This window comes from Ochotona princeps, chromosome 26 (genome assembly GCF_030435755.1).
Source record: "Ochotona princeps isolate mOchPri1 chromosome 26, mOchPri1.hap1, whole genome shotgun sequence".
In the NCBI taxonomy this organism is placed as follows: Eukaryota; Metazoa; Chordata; class Mammalia; order Lagomorpha; family Ochotonidae; genus Ochotona; species Ochotona princeps.
The window spans coordinates 7,120,626-7,137,996 of NC_080857.1; the positions used below are offsets into that span (position 1 = coordinate 7,120,626).

General features: G+C 53.7%; 1 protein-coding gene across 2 annotated transcripts in view; it reads right to left on the reverse strand.

The window, feature by feature from the left end:
* Positions 1-17,371, reverse strand: part of SLC24A4 (solute carrier family 24 member 4) — an 88,865-nt gene that overhangs the window by 20,944 nt on the left and 50,550 nt on the right. The window contains exons 3-11 of one of the 2 annotated variants that reach the window (XM_004584332.2): positions 17,079-17,155; positions 13,480-13,554; positions 12,107-12,191; positions 10,492-10,595; positions 9,694-9,768; positions 7,363-7,388; positions 6,514-6,567; positions 4,565-4,650; positions 1,339-1,508 (exon numbers count right to left, since the gene is read on the reverse strand). In XM_004584332.2, coding sequence (XP_004584389.2) covers positions 1,339-1,508; positions 4,565-4,650; positions 6,514-6,567; positions 7,363-7,388; positions 9,694-9,768; positions 10,492-10,595; positions 12,107-12,191; positions 13,480-13,554; positions 17,079-17,155 — 752 coding nt within the window. Of the gene's footprint in view, positions 1-1,338; positions 1,509-4,507; positions 4,651-6,513; positions 6,568-7,362; positions 7,389-9,693; positions 9,769-10,491; positions 10,596-12,106; positions 12,192-13,479; positions 13,555-17,078; positions 17,156-17,371 lie in introns of both variants that reach the window. The other variant, XM_004584331.2, reaches the window with a different exon arrangement.

Here is a 17,371-nt window from a genome sequence, read left to right on the forward strand (position 1 = left end):
CTGCTGCTGAAAATGAAATACTTAACATTCCAGTATGCACACAGAGGAGGGTTCTTCCAAGAGTCAGTGGGAAAACGGAACTAAAAGGTGTTTACTTACAGTCCCAGCCTCCCACAAGGGCACCAGTTCTAGTCCCAGCCACCCCACTTTCCATCCAGCTTCTTGCTTATGGTCTGGGAAAGCAGTGGAAGATGACCCAGGGCCTTGGGACCTTGCATCCGTGTAGGAGACCCAGAAGAAGTCCTGACTTCAAATTAGTTCAGCGCCAGCCATTGCAGCCATTTAGGGAGTGAACCAGAGGATGGAAGATCTTTCTTTCTGTGTGTCTGTCCTCCTCTGTATAAATATGCTTTTCAGACAAAAACAATTGCTTTTATTTTTAAGAAAAGATGTTTACTTGCATCCAAAAAATGTGGAAATCCATGCATGGTTTTTCAACAATACACATGTTCCATATGCATGGACTTCAATTTTTTTCACACCCAAATAAACTTTTAAAATGTTTATTGACTTTTATTTATTTGAAAGGAAGAGTGACGGAGAAAGAAAGACAAAGAGTGAGAGAAAGGCATCTTCTAGCTGTTGGCTCCTTTCCCAAATGCCTGCAACAGCAGGGCCTGGGCCAGGGAGAAGCCAGGAGTCCGAACTGCATGTCTCCCATGTGGGTGGCAAGGTCCCCAGTATTGAGCCATCACCTGCTGCTTCCTAGGCTGTGCACAAGCAGGAATCTGCATCAAAAGGAGAGGTGGGGCTTGAACCTGGGAGACAGAATGCAGGTGTCTCAAGTAGTGGTTTAACTCACTCTGCCACCATGCTAATCACTCCCCCTGCAAACTCCTATTTTCACCACGTAGACTAGAAGAATTGGTAAGCTTATCATCTTGGCTTTGTTATTTACCCAAAAGTAACATGCAAAATTGCTCTTGTTTTCAAAGGAGAAAGAGACACACAGCACAGAATCCGAGTGCCCAGCAAGCGTACGGGGGAAGCCCTGGGCCACCACTGCCCACCAGCACTGCTTCTATGGCTGTTTCCTCCACAGAGAACAGTTTGTGCATTTATCCTTTTCTTCTAACTAACATTATAAAGAAACACGTCCTTCTTCTGTTAGTTCTGCTGTGGTGCCCAGCAAGAGGCTTATAGAAACTTCTAGGCACGATACTGGGTCATCACCTGCTTTAGACACCCTCCCGAAAAGAGACAGTGCTGCCTGTGGCTGGGGTCGGACCAGAGCTGCTTTCCATAAATAGGTGCAGTGACCAGCACCACCGGAAGGGCGTCTGTGGCCAGAAGCCCATCTGGGGCCACCGGCTCTCCTTGAACCCCAGGCACACTCACCTCATTGATGATGATCCTGCTGGCCATTCGCAGGCGGGTCCTGGGCCCGAACTTGTTGGTGATCATGATACGCAAGCCCGCCTCGGGGAAGGTGAACTTGGGGGGGCTGGAGCTCATGATCTCGTCCACCATCACCACGGGGCTCTTGCCGTACTGTGGCTTCTCCTTCACTATTGAGCACAGTGCTGGAGTTAGTGCTGACCTCTCCCAATGCCACACCCACACGCAGGGCCCCTGGCCTCCCCTCACTCTGTAAGCATGTGGGGCGATGGCCCCTGCCAGACAGCCACCTGGCAGTGGCTGCTCCCATAGAGGCACCTCAGCAGTCTGGAAACACCTACTGACTCAGCGTGACTCAGTGGGTATCTAGCCACAGGGCTGCTCATGCACAGACCCTTGGGGCTCCAGGCCCATCCCTCTGTGTCCCTGAGCCTGCTCTTGGCTGGTTCTGAGGGTTGTTCAGCCCCTAAGTCTTGTTGGAGTAGCCCACCCAAGGCATCTGTTACCCGTGACTGAGGCAGGGGATGCCCACATCCCAGTTCTCTGGGGGAAATGTTACACCTGACAGGACTTCCCCAGGAACAAAGATGCTGCTGATGAGACATGCTGCTGGGTCCTGGCATTGCCTTTCTCCAAGGACCCTGAGACTTAGGCTCTCCAAAAGACAAGGTCATAGTCCAGGTCCCAGCTTGGCAACTGAAAGTCCAGCGAGAGGCCCTGCTTGCCCAGGAGTTCTTGGGGAGCAGTGGGCGAGGTGAGTGTCTCTGGAAAACCTGAGCACCCCCAAGGACGGAGGCTTCTCTTGGACCTCTCCATCCTTTCAATAGACTGAACAAACTTCTCACTCACCAGGCCGCTGCACAAATGGGCTCACTGGCGAGGGATTTGATAACTGATCCCAGCTTCCCAGGAGGACCTCATGATCAAAGCACTCGCACCCACAATCGCAGAGGCAGGACAAGCTCTACCCTCTGGGCAGCTGTGGGATTTGCCCTTACACCTGCTACATTACCCCAAGTGAGAGCGCCTTGCAAGGAACAGAGAGATCAAGAGGACGGCCATGCAAGAGGTTAGGGGCACCAAAACACACACCAAACACACCCCCTCCCCAGGCAGCGAGCAAGGCTCAGCAGACAGGAGGCTTGTGGGTTAGGAAACAAAGCCAGGAGGACCATGCATTCGTCCACAGGGACACTGACCTCCAGCAAAGGTGTGCGGCCTTGGGCTGGGCTCGTGGTGCCTTTCTGGCTTTTGAAATGCATGTGTTACTGCTAGGATGAGAGCAGACTACTTACAATTTAGAAGAAGAGGATTGTTAAGGAGACAGAGGCCAACAGAGCCTGCCAGAGGTGCTTAGCGTGCGGTGAGATCTGGGCCAGCAGTCTGGGTGGTGGTGAAGATGCCAGGGGGTTATTGAAGGAGGATGTTAGTAGCAGGCTCCTGCCACAGGGAGCCTGGGTGCTTGGGGTCTCCCTCTCAGACGCAGGGGACACCAGCAAAACAGCAGGCTCCAGATTCTACCTTGTGGCAACAGCCCAGGCACAACCCACTATGAGGGTGAATGACTGGGCACAAGGAGGATGGGCTCGGAGCCTTGTGAGGCTCCCTGGGGCAACTCTGTCCTGGTGTCACCCCCCAAGGGATGGCACGAGGTGGAATGCCCAAGCCAATGATGGCAGCCTGTAGGGTAACTAGATAACAGGTCGTTTTGGTAGCAGTTGAACCCAAGATTGGGGTCACCTCCTTTTTCTCTACTCCAAGCCTAAGATGTTAAGATGTGTCCCATGGCCAGGGTCACATGTGAGCCCCTGAGCTGGACCAGCTTGGCACAGCACGGCAGTTGTATATAAAGTCACCTGGAAGCTCACCAGGATTGAACTGGGGAGTTGAGCTGCATGGCCTTTTAGAACACAGTCATACGGGACCTTCCCATGAGACATCCCAAGCTGACAGCAGCAAAATCAGGGCCCAGGGCCGGTGTGTACTCAGGACACAACCAGCCAGCTGCCCTCATATTGCTGCAGGCGAAACTGCACCTGTGTGGAGGCTGATGTGGGTGGGTGCTCTGCCACCATCTCTAGTCCCAAGAGCCCAGGGAAACTGTCAGAAAATGCCAAAATCCCAAAGCCCAGGTCTCCTCCAGCCCACCTGGGTGTCCCAAGTGACACTGCCTCCTGCTCTGTCACATCTATTTAGGGGACAGTGCCCTGCAGTAATTCTCACACACACACACACACACACACACACACATACACACACACACACACATATAGGGGCTTTCCTATGGGGCAGTAAAGCCCAGGGCCCAAGGCCAACATCTCCTGGCCGTGACTCTGGACTGTGTACTCTGGAACCCTGGACGCAGTGCTCAGTCCCACTAGGAACACCACGCCTGCAAGAAGGCATGGCTTACCAGGCGAAGAGACAGCCAGGACGTTAGCACCTGCTGCAACCAAAGACACTGCTGGATCCAAGGGTCCTGCCCAGCTTTGACATTACCTTGGGGTGGGCAGCAGGGAGATCCTCTCTCCTCTAGCCACTGGCCCTTCATCTGAGGGTGTCAACACTGGACTATTAAGAACCAAGGATATGTTCCCAGGGAAGCTACCAGCGAGGCCACTTCAAGAACTCTTCTCAGATGACTGGGGTGGATCCAGAGCTCGGGGCCCACTGGTTCCAGACCAGGGGGCCTGCAGAGCAGTGAGGTGACAAGGAGATGTCCTCCCCAGGGGAAATGGGCTCCCAAGCAGATCTCTCCAAGGCCAGCCACCTGCTCCATGGCTGCCTTTCCCTGATTGGCCAGTCCTCCAGCCATGGGCTCGGTCCAGGACAGGGCTCTTCAGCACTGAGGTGGTATTTGAGGAACCACTGGGCGGCTAAGATGGCTCAGCCACCCCAAGTCCTGAGCCCCCATCACAGGGCTCCTTCCTCAGAGGGCTGGGGGAGACCATTGGGTTTCCTTTCTGGGTAGTTCTAGCCATCTATGCTGCTATCATCTAAGCAAATGCCAACTTGAATAATCACTCCCTCCTCGTTCAGGATGCTCATACCCAAGGATAACCAGTACAAGTATGTGTGTGTATGTGGGTGTGTGTGCATGTGTGTGCAGCCAAGAGGAGGAGGGTGGTCCCGTGATAAATTCGGGTCACTCCTGTCTGCTCAGCCTTACCTTGCCCCAGCAATGGCACGGAGGGGTCATCATAGCTACCGTCATAGAAACCATTACCATCTTCCAGCTCACTGTTGACTGGGTTGCCGTTGGCAATGCTCTTCTGTTTGATGGTGAAAAAGGCTTGGATCCTCATGTTGTACCTGAAAAGCAGGGGAGGCAGGAGGTCAGGGCAGCAGAGGGAAGTCACCTCTGAGCAGGTACAAATGTGATTAGCGTGGCCCAGGGAGTGGTCATGAGAGGTAGCCAGAGAGGCGCTGGTCAGGAGCTTCAGCTGAAGGAGAAGTCCCCACAAGCAGCCATGGCAATGTGCTCCTGCTGAACTGTGTGGGGGATTTCCCGGGAGAAAGGAGACTTTGCCCTAGAAAGTGTTGGAGTCCACTTACCTTATGCGGGATGACTCCGAGCCAACAAGTTTCCGCAGCCTGCAGGATAGGCTCTGAGCAGGCAGCAGCGCCAAGCCTGTGCCGTCTCCTTGCTGCCCTGCAGATCCTGCCCCCCTGTTGGGGGGTGCTGCTCAGTGGATGCCCCCTGCCTCATGGCTGGCACCGTATGGCACCCCCTCCCATCCCAGGTGAGAGACCCCCCCAGGCCCCTTGGCATTGACGGGCATAAAGGAGATCCTTTCCGGATGACTCCCCTGCTGCCCACCAACCCACAGCCCACTCTAATGAGGCACTAGGACCTTCTACACCCTGGGCGCGAGGATTTACACTCTCTAAACCCCTGGATGCTGGCTGCTGAGTGATCTGCGGGGGCGGGAGGGGAAGAGGACTGGACAGGCTCGGCTCGGGGGGTTTCACTTCTGGTTTGTGTGTGTGTGTGTGAGAGAGAGCGATGCTTTGGTGGAAAAAAATCGACGTGACATCAAATGTACCGCTTGAATGATCTCCTGTTTCCAAGTGCTCACTGTTGGGCAACCATCGCCCAGAGCACCAGAGCCCTTTCATCATCCCATGCAGCAGCTCCTCACTCCTTTACCCATAGCAGCAGCCACTGCCTCCCCCACCCCTGGTGCTCACTGTGAAGCCATGCTCTGTGTCTGAGTGAGACCTTTCTGGACGCCTCCTGCGAGCAGAAACACACATGTGTCTGTGTCAGGCTTCTTGCACTTGGCATGGTACTTGGAGATCCATCCACACCAAAGCCTGGGACACAACTGACCTCCTTTTCATGGCTGAGTAATATTCCTTGTCAGGTCACTTTGAGTAGGCTCCAACCTGGTGCTCTCTGGATAGGCTCACGATTGTACCACTCCAGACCCAGTTGCAGTGTCCCCAGGCACATGAGTGGCATTTTCTGTTGCTGGGTGTGGAAGTGGGATTTTATCCAGAGCAGAAGTGATGCTACATGGCTTTTGGACAACAGCAGGCTTAAACAATTAGGAGTTTATTAACATGGCAGAGTGGCTACCCTGGGGCAGGTGGAAGCTGCCCAGGTGTCAGGCCAGGAATCCTTATTCTTTCCGGTGTGGGGAGCAACCCGATCCTGCTCCCACTGGCTGCCTGCTACCACTGTAGTCGGCCTGGTCTGAATGTAGATAGCATACCCTATACAGTGTCCAAACCCAGTCACAACTCTTAACACTCTCAGCTTGGTGTCTACTGAACACTGGGGGCTGGCACAGCTGGCCTGAAGGTACACTTGGGAAGGCTGTGGATTGAGGCATCACAGCCCAATAGGGGGAAGGGGCAGATGTTTGGCCTCATTGGGAACACCTGTTAAGACTCCCATCCTACCTCAGGGTGCCTGGGTCTGGTGACTGTACCTCTAGCTCCTGACCTCATGCAGACGCACACCCTGGGAAGCAGCTAGTGATGGTTCAAGTCCTTGGGTCCTTAGCACCACAAAGAAACTCAGATTGTGTTCTGAGTTCCTGACTTTGGTCGGACCCAGGAATGGCTGTTGCTGGCATCTGGGGAGTGGGTGGGGCATTCTCTGCCTCTCAAGTGGGTATTTCATCACTGTTACAAAAGAACCCAAAGAGGAAGAGAAGAGGCACTTACTTCATGATCAGAATATAAAACACATACAGCACGATGAGCACCAGGCCTTCCCACCTCAAAGAGAGAGAGAGGAGCGGTGGTTAGAGATGGGGCTGGACACACGGAGGTAGAAGCTATGAAGTACAGCCAGTGGATGGGGCAGGCCTGGCACCTAGGCCCTGTGGGTGCCAGATGACTCAGCCTTGGATGTCCCATGGTGAGGGGTCTCCAGGACTCAGACAGAGGCCTCCACCTCTCCAGGAAAATCAGGGACCACTGGGCAGCCCCATACAGGATTCAGGCAGGTGGTTACCCTGAGAAAACCTAGATCTTGCTTAAGACAAGAGGTGTGGTGAGCCCGGGAGAAAGGGCCCGCTCTATGGGATAGGAGCTGAGAAGTGACTTCACACAGGGCTGGGCGGGGCCCAGGCTCATCTGGGCTGACTCCTGGCTGTGGCTGGGGAGCAGCGCTGTTTCAGCATACATGGTTACCACTCTCTTGCAGTGCAGCCGAACCTCACTGGACAGCAGGGGTTTTTGAGCTCTGATCACAGGTCCCTGAGGAGCCCCACGAGCTCTGGGTGACAAACATGTAAGAGGGTTCCTGTGAGCTGGACACGGGCTGCAGCCCTTCGAGGGAGATGCTTCCTGTGTGGGCAGGGACCCATGGGCCAGCAGCTCTGCAGAGTGGCTTGCAGGATGATTTTTTTCATTTTGAAAACATAAAGGCAGGACTATGTAGAATGATTTCCTTTATACTCTCACCGTGTAACAGGCTTCTGTGTGTAACACAGATCTAAAAGACTCAGCAAACCCAGCCACACGGGTATTGAAAAGGAAAGGGAAGAAACACAGAAATGAGAAACTCACCACACGATTTCTTCATCGTATATGAACTGGAAGGCAAAAGAAACAAAAGGGAGGGGCAGGGAGATGTTGATCCCAAAAGAGCACGAGCCCCCCTCCCCCCGAGTCCCCCCAAGCCAACACCCACTGGTCCTGCAGCCTGTGTTGTGGGAAGCCACTGTGTTGTGGGTTCTCCACTGGAACCTGGGCCAGCGGGATGCTGCGATGCGGGGCTGGCCCAGGAGACCTGGTCTGGCTCTATTAATCCTGGGAAGCTGCTGAGGGACGCCCATGCAGGGGCCTCCCCTTGTGAACAGGATGGAGGCATCTTGATTTCTTGGTGTGTATTCCAGCTGCTGCTTAAACATGTGTGTTCCATTAGTAGCTCACTACTAATGCATATGGGAAAGCAGTGGCAGATTGCCCAAATCTTTGGGTTCCTGCTCCCACATGGGAGACCCAGAAGAAGCTCCTGGCTCCTGGCTTCAGACCAAGCCAGCACTGGCCATTGTGGCCATTTGGGTTGTGAACCAGCAATAGAAGATCTCTTTCCTTCTCTCTCCTCTCTCTCCCTGTAATGCTTGATTTGAAAATAAATAAAATAATAAATCTTTTTAAAGAAGTCATTTCTTTGAAAATTCCAGCTTTGTGCAATTTAAAGAGAGGCTGGCAAGTGATGGTAGGACCACTGACACTGTTCAATGTCAAGGTTCACTTATTTTTTTTAAGAGATATATTTTTATTTGAAAGGCAGAGCTATAGAGCTCTTCCATCCACTGGTTCACTCCCCAAATGGCCACACTAACAGCCAGGACCCAGGAACTTTCTCTGGGTCTCCCATGTGACCTTCCCAGGGCATAAGGAGAGAGCTGCATCAACAGTGAAACACCCAGAACACCAATGCTGGCGCCACAGGCAGAGGTCCAGCACCACTACGCCACAGTGCCAGCCCCAACTGCTAAGGTCAGTTTTCAGCTCCACTCTAGCTGTGTTCAGGGGCATTTCATAAAGGTTCATGGAAAATGTGTGCTGTGGAAAACTGTATGGGTTTCAACTTTTGGCATAAATTAAACCTCTCTTTTAATTGTTTTCCACATACGTGTTTCCAGGTGTACCTGTGAGGCTGTTCCTTGGATAGGAGTGTATCTGAGTTGGGGGACTGAGCATGGAAGATCTCCCCTCCCCACTGTGGGCAGGGCCCAGCATGGTCAAAGGGCAAGAGGGCAAGTGAGGGAGTGTGCTCACCTTCCCTCCACTGGAGTTGGGACAGTCCTTTCCTACAGCCCCTGGGGCCTCAGGCCCGGGACCTCTGACCGAGCGTGACACCCTCGGCTTTCCCAGTCTGAGACTGAGCCACCCCATGGGCTGCAGGGTCTGCAGGGGACTGTCACAGGACTGCTGTGCCTGCTAAACAGCGTGAACCCAAACCCGAACAAATCTCTCATCCCTGGTCACTTGTCTCCTGCTGGATCCTTATCTCTGTAGAATCCTAGCAGAGCCCACAGTGCCCGACTCGGCAGCTCTGGCACAAACAAGGGCTGCTTGTGTGATCAGCGAGGCCTCCTGGGACTGCCCCAGCACGGAGAGGAAGGCAGAGGGGGCTGCTCCCCACCAAGCTGATGGTGGACGCATGAGGGTAGCTACCTGGAGCACCAGGAGAGCCCAGGGACGTGGGGCTGCTGTGCCCCTCTTCAAGCCATCCTGGCGGCAGCACACATGGGCAACGCTTAGGGGAGGCACTTCTGAGACTGTATCTTGGTTGAACCCCCAAACTCAAGGTAGCAGCTCTCACAAGAGGGCTGCTGGGCGGTGGCACTTCCAGGGACTGTTTCCGTTTCCAAAGCCCAGTCAAGAGGCACTGGCATTTGAGAACAGGGAGGCCAGCCAGGAAAATGGGTAAGACCATAATGCTAGAGGAAGTCTGCTCACACAGGGTAGGCATCTTGAATGTTCTGATGAATATTCATGCAACTGAAACCCAGGGGCCTAAGCCTGCAACTTAACTCGGCTCTACAAAGTATTTTTACCTTAACAGACACTTCATTTCCTAGTGGAGCAACTGACACAGAGACTGAAAGCCGATCAAAACTTGGCTGTTTTCTAAAATTTCACCAGAGTCTCTCATTGTTTCGGAAAATCACAATTAATGCTGGCCGCCCACAGGACCTCTGGCCACATACACTGGTGTCACTCTGCATTTGTGATGGACAGTTGTGGCCACGGCAGGAGAGGACTTGTGAAGGGGCTGGTACCCCCTGGCATTGATGCTATGGGTTCTGCACTAACAGCACCATGAGCAGGGAGGCAGTGGGAATGTGTGACTTTGCTGGGTCCTGGGGCAGAAAGGCCACTCACCGCGATGAGCACGACGACACTCAGGGTATAGTACACGGAGTCCCGGCACACAGCCCACCACGTCAGACGCACCACCTACGGGCACAGCACTGTCAGCTGGTATTGGCTGAGGGATGGGAAAGGACCCAGCCCTGTCCCCTTCAGGTGCAGGAGGTCACTCCTGCTACCCCTGTCCTGTTATGTCTGGGACCACAATGAAATCCAGTAAAGTTCTCAAGTGATGGTAAAACCAACACTTACACAGGGCCTGCTTCACAACAGATGCCACCTGCCAGGGTGGGCACCAACTAGAGGCTCTCAGTCGAGGCCCACCCACTGCGGTGGCCTTTTTGGGAGCTGTTCCCTACTCAGTCCTTCCTCCCAGGCCCTCACCCATGAGCCTGCTCTTCTGAGATCAATCTCACATCCCCCTGTGGCTTTAGGGCTCTCTCAGCAGAGCCCAGCAGCAAACCAGCCCCATGCCCGCTGGGCAGGCCAAGGCCAGGCCCCAAGTCTCCAGGTTGCTTCCTGCACAGCTGCTGTTGTCCAGGCAGGGTCAGCCTGTGCACTGGCCCACACTGCCAATCCCAGCCCAAGACTCCCAGACTGCTGGAGGGGGAGGAACGTCCCTCACTGCTTTCACACAAGAGGAAGTGGGTTCAGAAGGGAAAGCTAACACTCAGAGGCAAACGTCCCATCTGGCAGATGCTGGGCCCTGGCCCTGCACCCCCACTCTCTTCATGCAAGCACCGCCCTCGTCCCCTGCAGGGTGCTGCCTCCTCCCCTCTACCCCTAGTCAGGTTGGGAGGAGCCACTCACCTGCCCTGCGAATAATCCACACACGCCGATGATACATAGGATGTTGAACACGGCAGAGCCCACGATGGTGCCCACCCCGACGTCTCCATGGGTGATGAACACACCTGAGAGGGGATAGGCATGAAGCCCAATTTTGGGTTGTACCCCTTGGGCCTGCCTGTCCCTCTGGGACCCCAACCTAAGGGCAGTGGGTGGTTCTGACACTCTTGGGGACCCCTCAGAGTAAGCACTTAGCCTAGCAGTGAAGATGTCAACTGGGATCCTCATGTTCCACCTAGGGGTGCCTGGGTTCAGGACTCGGCTCCAGGTCCTGATTCAGCCCCTGACTCCAGCCACCTGCTGGCGCACACGCTGGGAGGCAGCAGTGACAGCCTCACCCACAGCAGAGACCCGGACTCTCGAAACTCCTGGTTCCCAGCCTCAGCCTGGCCTAGCCCCCACTATTCTGGACATTTGGCAAAATATCCAGAGATGAGAACATTCTCTCGTTCAGTCTCTCAAATGTTGCTGCTGATGCTGATGAAGACACGACAGTAAAAGCAGCAAAACCAGAGAAATGGAGGGGTCTCAGCTCAGAGTCTCCCACTGTTTTCTTCTCTTTAAAGATTTATTTGCAAGTCAGAATTATAGAGAGACAGGGAAAAGTAAAGAGGGATCTTCTATCCATTGGCAACAACAGCCAGCACTGAGCAAGCCCAAAGTCGGGATCTGATCTGGGTCTCCCATGTGGGTAGCAGAGGCCCAAGCACTTGGGTCATCCTCCACTGCTTTCCAAGGCACAGGGAGATGAATCGGAAGTGAGGCAGCTGGATTTGAGATGGCACCCACAGAGGATGCAAGCAGAGCTTCACCCACATGCACAGCATAGGTCCCCAGCTCATCCCATCAAGTGACAACTGGAATAACAGGCCTGACCTGAGGAACCCCATCTTGAGCTGGGTGCCCTCTTAGCTGAGATAATCCCACCCTACCCCACATCCATAAAACTGCAGTCTGGCTGGAAAAGCCCCATTCTGCTTGGCAAGAAAGCTGGAACCCCTGGCCAGGTGGTTCAAGCATGACTAGGAGAAAAATGGGCTCCACCTGGAGCAGCACCAAAGGCTGGCAAAGGGATTAGTAAGTTTTCATCCCTAAGATAGTTCTGCATGAGCTTGGTTTGTTAGCTCAGTTCCCCCGAGCTCCTCCCAGCTTGCGTTTTTTGCCTTTATAAACCCGGCTGTTTGGTAGTTTAAGATCAAGAGATCTTAAGGATGTGAGCACACACTCCATTGCCTGAAAAACGATCCCCAAATCTTATCAATGTGTGGTGCTTTCCTGTATTGGCTCATCTGGGCACAGCAAATAGAGGACCATAAAGGCAGCACATCCTAAGTCTCCGCCTGTATGGGTTTTGTGTAGTCACAGAACACTGCAGCCAAAACAGCACCCTACTACACCTGCTCACCAGAAACACCAGCCTCCCATCTCTGTGGTTCTCCCATTGCAGGGAAGTTGGAGATTGGAGCTGGCAGGAGCCTTCCTCCTATGCCCCCTCATCCCCTCAACCCCCAACCCCTGATGCCCTGGCCACCACACCGGGCTTTCCCTCCATCCTGGGCTGCTGGGGTGTCCTTACCGATCACAGAGGCAAAGAGCTCTGGTGTGGAGCTGCCTGCAGCCATGAAGGTGGCCCCGGCCACATCTTCGCTCAGGTGGAGTTTCTGCAACAGAAGAAGCCGCAGGCCCTCAGCGGGCAGAGGAGCCAGTCCCTTCCCGGGGTGCCCTGAGTGCACACACCCGCCCTGTGGCCTCTCTCCACCCTCTCCCTGCATCTGCCCCTTCCTATCCACTCTTGGAACCCCTGACTATTTTTTTAGATCTACTTATTTTTATCGGGAAAGCAGATTCACAGAGAGGAAAGACTCTAGAAAGATCTTCCATCCCAATAGCTGCAGCAGCTAGAGCTGAACCGATCTGAAGCCAGGATCCAGGAGCCTCTGCTGGGTCTCCCACCTGCGTGCAGGGGCCCAAGATTTTGGGCCAGCCTTTGCTGCTTTGCCAGGCCCAAAGCAAGGAACTGGATGACAAGTGGAGCATCCAGGACATGAGTCAGCATTCACATGGGATCTCTATGCTTGAAGGTGGAGGATTAACCAGTTGCGCTATCGTGCTGGGCCTGGAGCTTCTAAGTTAGTAAGTCCCCCAAAGATACCTTTCTATTCATCCAACCAGAGCAGTTGCCTCCTGGGGAAGCTGTGTGTCTTGGCCTCCACGGGCTTTACAGACAAAGACTCGGGCCCCAGGCGTGGCCAGCCCTCTGCGTGGCAGGACCACCTCCAGTCATGGAGGCCCTTCCTCTGATCTGGTATATAGTGCCGGGGCGCTGAGTGCTGGGCACACCTGGGAGACCCAGGGCCCTGATCACTAATTTGAATGCACTCTGCCCTCCAGGGTCTCAGGAGATGTTCAGGACAGGCTTGTGCCCCTCTGTCCAGCTCCACCCCACCCCTCTGAAAGTGGCTTGGACTCAGCCAAGCAGCCCTGGGCCAGCCTGCCTCGCCTCTGATCGGTTCTTCGCCATAGAATGCTTTTCCCTCCCCTAGGTGCTTGCTCCGAGACTTCCCAATGCCACCTCCTCTGCAAAGCTTTTCCAGTGTCTTCCAATAGAGATGCTTCTCTCTTGTCAACAGAAATGGATTTTCTTCCTTGACTGGAAGTCAAGAGTGAGGCAAAGTAAAGAGAGAAAGTGGGGTCTCCTGTACACACACACCAGACACCTGCCATGGAGCCAGAGTTCTGGGTTATCACTCCACAGGGGGAAAGCTTCCTTCCGCTAAGCCCTGGGAGGCGATTCACCTGCCAGCGCTCACCTGGAAGCTGCTGTGTGAGTAGCTGCCATGGCACACATGCCAAGTGCGTGGGGCGAGTCTCCACCTCAGCCAGTCCTGCAGATACCCCACATGCTCTGTGGCCCCCAGCCCCAAGGTTCACCACAGGGTCCCCACATACCTCACAGATCTTCTCCAGAGAGGGGACGAAGAAGTCGTCGCACACGATGGCCAAGGCATAGAACATGTACAGAGCCTGTGAAGGGAGTGGGGACACCTCGTTCAGCGAGGATTCCCATTGTAGCTGCGATGACGCACCATGCCCCAAACAGCCTGTTGGGGGGCCCAGGCAGGCACAGACCCACAGAGTAAACTGCAGACCACGGAGGTCAGCGTTCTCCATGTCTTCACTGAGGGTCATGTGTCCAGCACTGTTGTTAAGCTGCCACCTGGGATGCGCACAGCCCAGGTTTGAATCCTGGCTCTACTTCCAAGTCCAGCTTCCTTCTGATGTGCACCTGGAGGCTTCAGTGACAGCCCCAATAGCTGGGCCTGGGTTATCCATGTGGGAGAGAGAGCCAGACTGGCATGTTCCTGGCTTTGGCCTGGTTCAGCCCTCACTATTGTGGGCATCTGAGGAGGGAATCAATGGCTGGAAAAATCTTTCTGCCTTTCAGATGAAGAAAAGACCAAGAACTGTAAACTCTGTCACTGACAGCTAGAAAACTGGGGCCCAGAGAGGAGAAATAACCCTGAGGAGCAGAAGGGCTAACACTCAGCCTGCCCGCCTCGTGTGCTTGGCTCTCTCCGAAACCCACGGCATCTCCCAAAAGCTCAAGGAAAACACATCCTGTGAAAAACCCGCATGCATTTCCAAACTTTATGCAGCAAAATAAATTTATTTTGTAAACTCCATCTGTCTATTAACTTAAAAGAAACCCTGATAGGGATTTGATCTCTGGTCCTGGTTCCTGGCACCCAGGACCCCTCAGGCTCTGCAGAGCATTAGGATTGGGGTTCTCTCCAGGGCCCCAGGATGAGGCCAGGTCACCAGAAAGGCCACACTGTGATCAGGACAAGGACTTTCGCTCCTGGTGTGGGTAGGGCAGGACGGAAGCTGAGCTGCTCACCAGTGGCCACCACTGTCATCCATCAGGCAGTGGGGGGTACTGCGCCCTTAACCTGGGGCTCTTATGCTACTCCCAGGCGGGTGGTGTCCCAACGGGATTGCAAGAGGTGTCCAATGCAGACTCACTCACTGGGGGGAAGGGGTCAGAGTGGGGGGTGGGGGCAGAAACCCACACCTTCACCCCAGAGGTGCAATCAAGTGTGCCACGTTTGAGAAGAGTACATGCTTGCCTTCTGCATGCCTCTAACACCTTCTTCAAGAGACAGCTGCTTTGGGGAGACCCGGATGGCGCTCCTGGCTCCTGGTTCCAGGCTTCAGCTGGTCCATCCCTGGCTGCTGTGGGCATTTGGGGAGTGAACCAGCAATGTAAGCTCGCTCTCTGTCTTTCCTTATCTCTATCTCTTACTTCAACTTTGCCTTACAAATACAATACAATACAATACAATACAATACAATACAATACAATACAATACAATACAATAACAGTGGCTCTTTCCCAGGGCCAGACTCCATCCCTCGACGCGAGCCCTAACTGGAAGCTGCAAAGGACAGCACAGAGAGTTCCTATGCTACCCATTTGAGTTAATCACCATCCTGACTCATGCCTTGGGTTTTGAAAGCACCTTTTCCTTGTTACTGATGGCCTGTGTCTGCCAGAGAATCTGGGAACCCTGGGCTGCTCCGCATGCTCAGTGTGGTCATAGGTGCCAAGCATGGGCCCCAGGAAGTACAAGAGGCAGAGTGCAGGTTCCGAGTAGAACCTGGAGCTTATCTGCCACGTGTCTGGAGAAGCCACATTCCTGGGCTTCAGCTACTTCCCCTGCTTGATGTTGGAGGAAGACAGACCAGAGGGCGCAGGCCTGTGGCACAGCTGTTAGCGGTTGCTTGGGATCTGCAAATCCCACACCGCAGGGCTTGGGTTTGAATCCCAGTCGTTCTGCCTGATAACTCTCCCTCTTAGAGGCAAGAGAACCGGCCCCGTCAGCCATGTGGGACACCTGGGCAGAGCTCTTGGCTCCTAGCTCAGCCCTGCCTGCTGAGGACATCTGCAGAACGAACCACGGGGGTTACAAAGTTTCTCTCTGGCTTACAGAAAATGACAACCATAGGTCACGGTAGAAAAAGTAGCCATGAGTGGGCAGCCATGCTCCAAGAAAACTTCAAGACAGGGCATGGATGGATTTGTCTCCAGGCACAGTTAGGGAGCCCTTGCTCAGGAGGCTGTAAGACCCAAGGAGTATGCTCAGATTCAATAAAAATCAGGTTTCAAAAAAATGTTTTATTTTTATTCATTTGGAAGAACAACAGAGACAGAGAGAAAATGAATGAATATTCTATCTGCTGGTTTACTCACCAAACGGCCACAACTGGGGTGGGGCCACCAGGCTGAAGCCAGGAGCCAAGAGTTCCACCCAAGTCTTGTGCATGGGTGGCAAGGAGCCAAGCACTCAGGCCTCTGGGGGTGCGCATTAGCAGGAAGCTGGATTTGAAGCTGGTTGCCAGGACTTAATCACCAGCACTTCAACACGGGACGCAGGTGTCCCAAGCACCAGTTTAGCTCCCTAGGCCAGGAGAGCAGACTTTGTCTTGGCTACTCCAAGGCTTCCCAGAGGTAAGGTTAGAGCACCGTGGAGCCAATTAGTCAAATCCCCACTGCCTCCCTGAATAAACCAGGCAGCCAGATACATTAGTCAATAATAGCTCCATTCTAGAACTCCCTCCAAGTGTGCCCATAACTGTCATTCTCACCTTCCTTTCCATTAGCGGTTTATCCTGTTAATGAAAACCTCCCTCACTGAGGCTCCTTTGGTTGCTGTTACCTAAGTGAGAAGCCCAGATTCCACTTTATGAATTTGCTCTTGCAGACAAAGGCGTGGCTGGGTTTAGACTAACATGCAGATGGAGCTGGGGGAGTGGTGGGCCTGGATCCCAGGTAGTCAAGCCAAGAAAAAAAAAAAAAACCCTGACAACGTTGGTTTCCCCAAACTATATGATAGAATCAGTAAACTTTCTGCAAGGGGCCATGTAGGAAACCTTTTGGAACTTGTGGGCCATGTATTCTGTTACAGCTTAGTTCTGCTAGCAAGGTGTACCTGCAGGCGTGAAGGGGGATGATTGTGTGCCATAATGACATTTCATCAACAACAACAGGCAGGAAGCCAGAGGAAGCAGGCACTCTAGTGTATTTATCCTGTCCCAAAAAGTGATGTGTTAACTGAACTTGGAAGCCATCACTCTAATGGGACTCTAGTATTTATTATCTAGGCCCATTTGCACAGAGAGGGAAGTGTGACCCCCAAGTTTGACATGAGGGTTATGTCAAGGTGCCACAAATTCTGAGCAACCAAGGGGATCCTGAAAGCAAGCATTTTCAGAGGATGAGTTACGTGCAATGTCAGATGCCCTTGAGCCACGTTCCCTCAAGTTCAGGCATCTGGAATGGGGGCCCATCATCTCTATATGTTGCCCTGGGGGCCAGCTTGGTGACACTGGATAAGCCACCGCACACAGTTAAGGCACTGCTTCTTTGTGGACCTAAGGGGTATCATATGTTCTTCTCAAAGGGTTGTCATTGAACACACTACCCAGGAGGTGGGACATGCCCAGTAGACCGCAGGCCTAGGGACGTCGCACTGGCCAGGGCCACTTACACCGAGGATATGCAGCAAGACAGCTCCATGTTGCCGCTCCTTGTTGGAGAACAGGTCCGAGGGGAACTCGTGGATGGCTGGAAGACAAGGGAGACAGCAGTGTCAGTCATCAGGGGGCTGTGACAAGCCTCACAGGAGGTCTAGGGGACCCCAGAGAACTGCCAAGCCCACCTACCAGCACAGTGACTAGGATAGGCCTAGGCAGATGGGTGCTCAGCGATTCTGAAATGGGACATGGGTACCCCAACTGGAGTCTCAAGTACCAAGCTAACAGGTGGGGTTTAACCAATCCT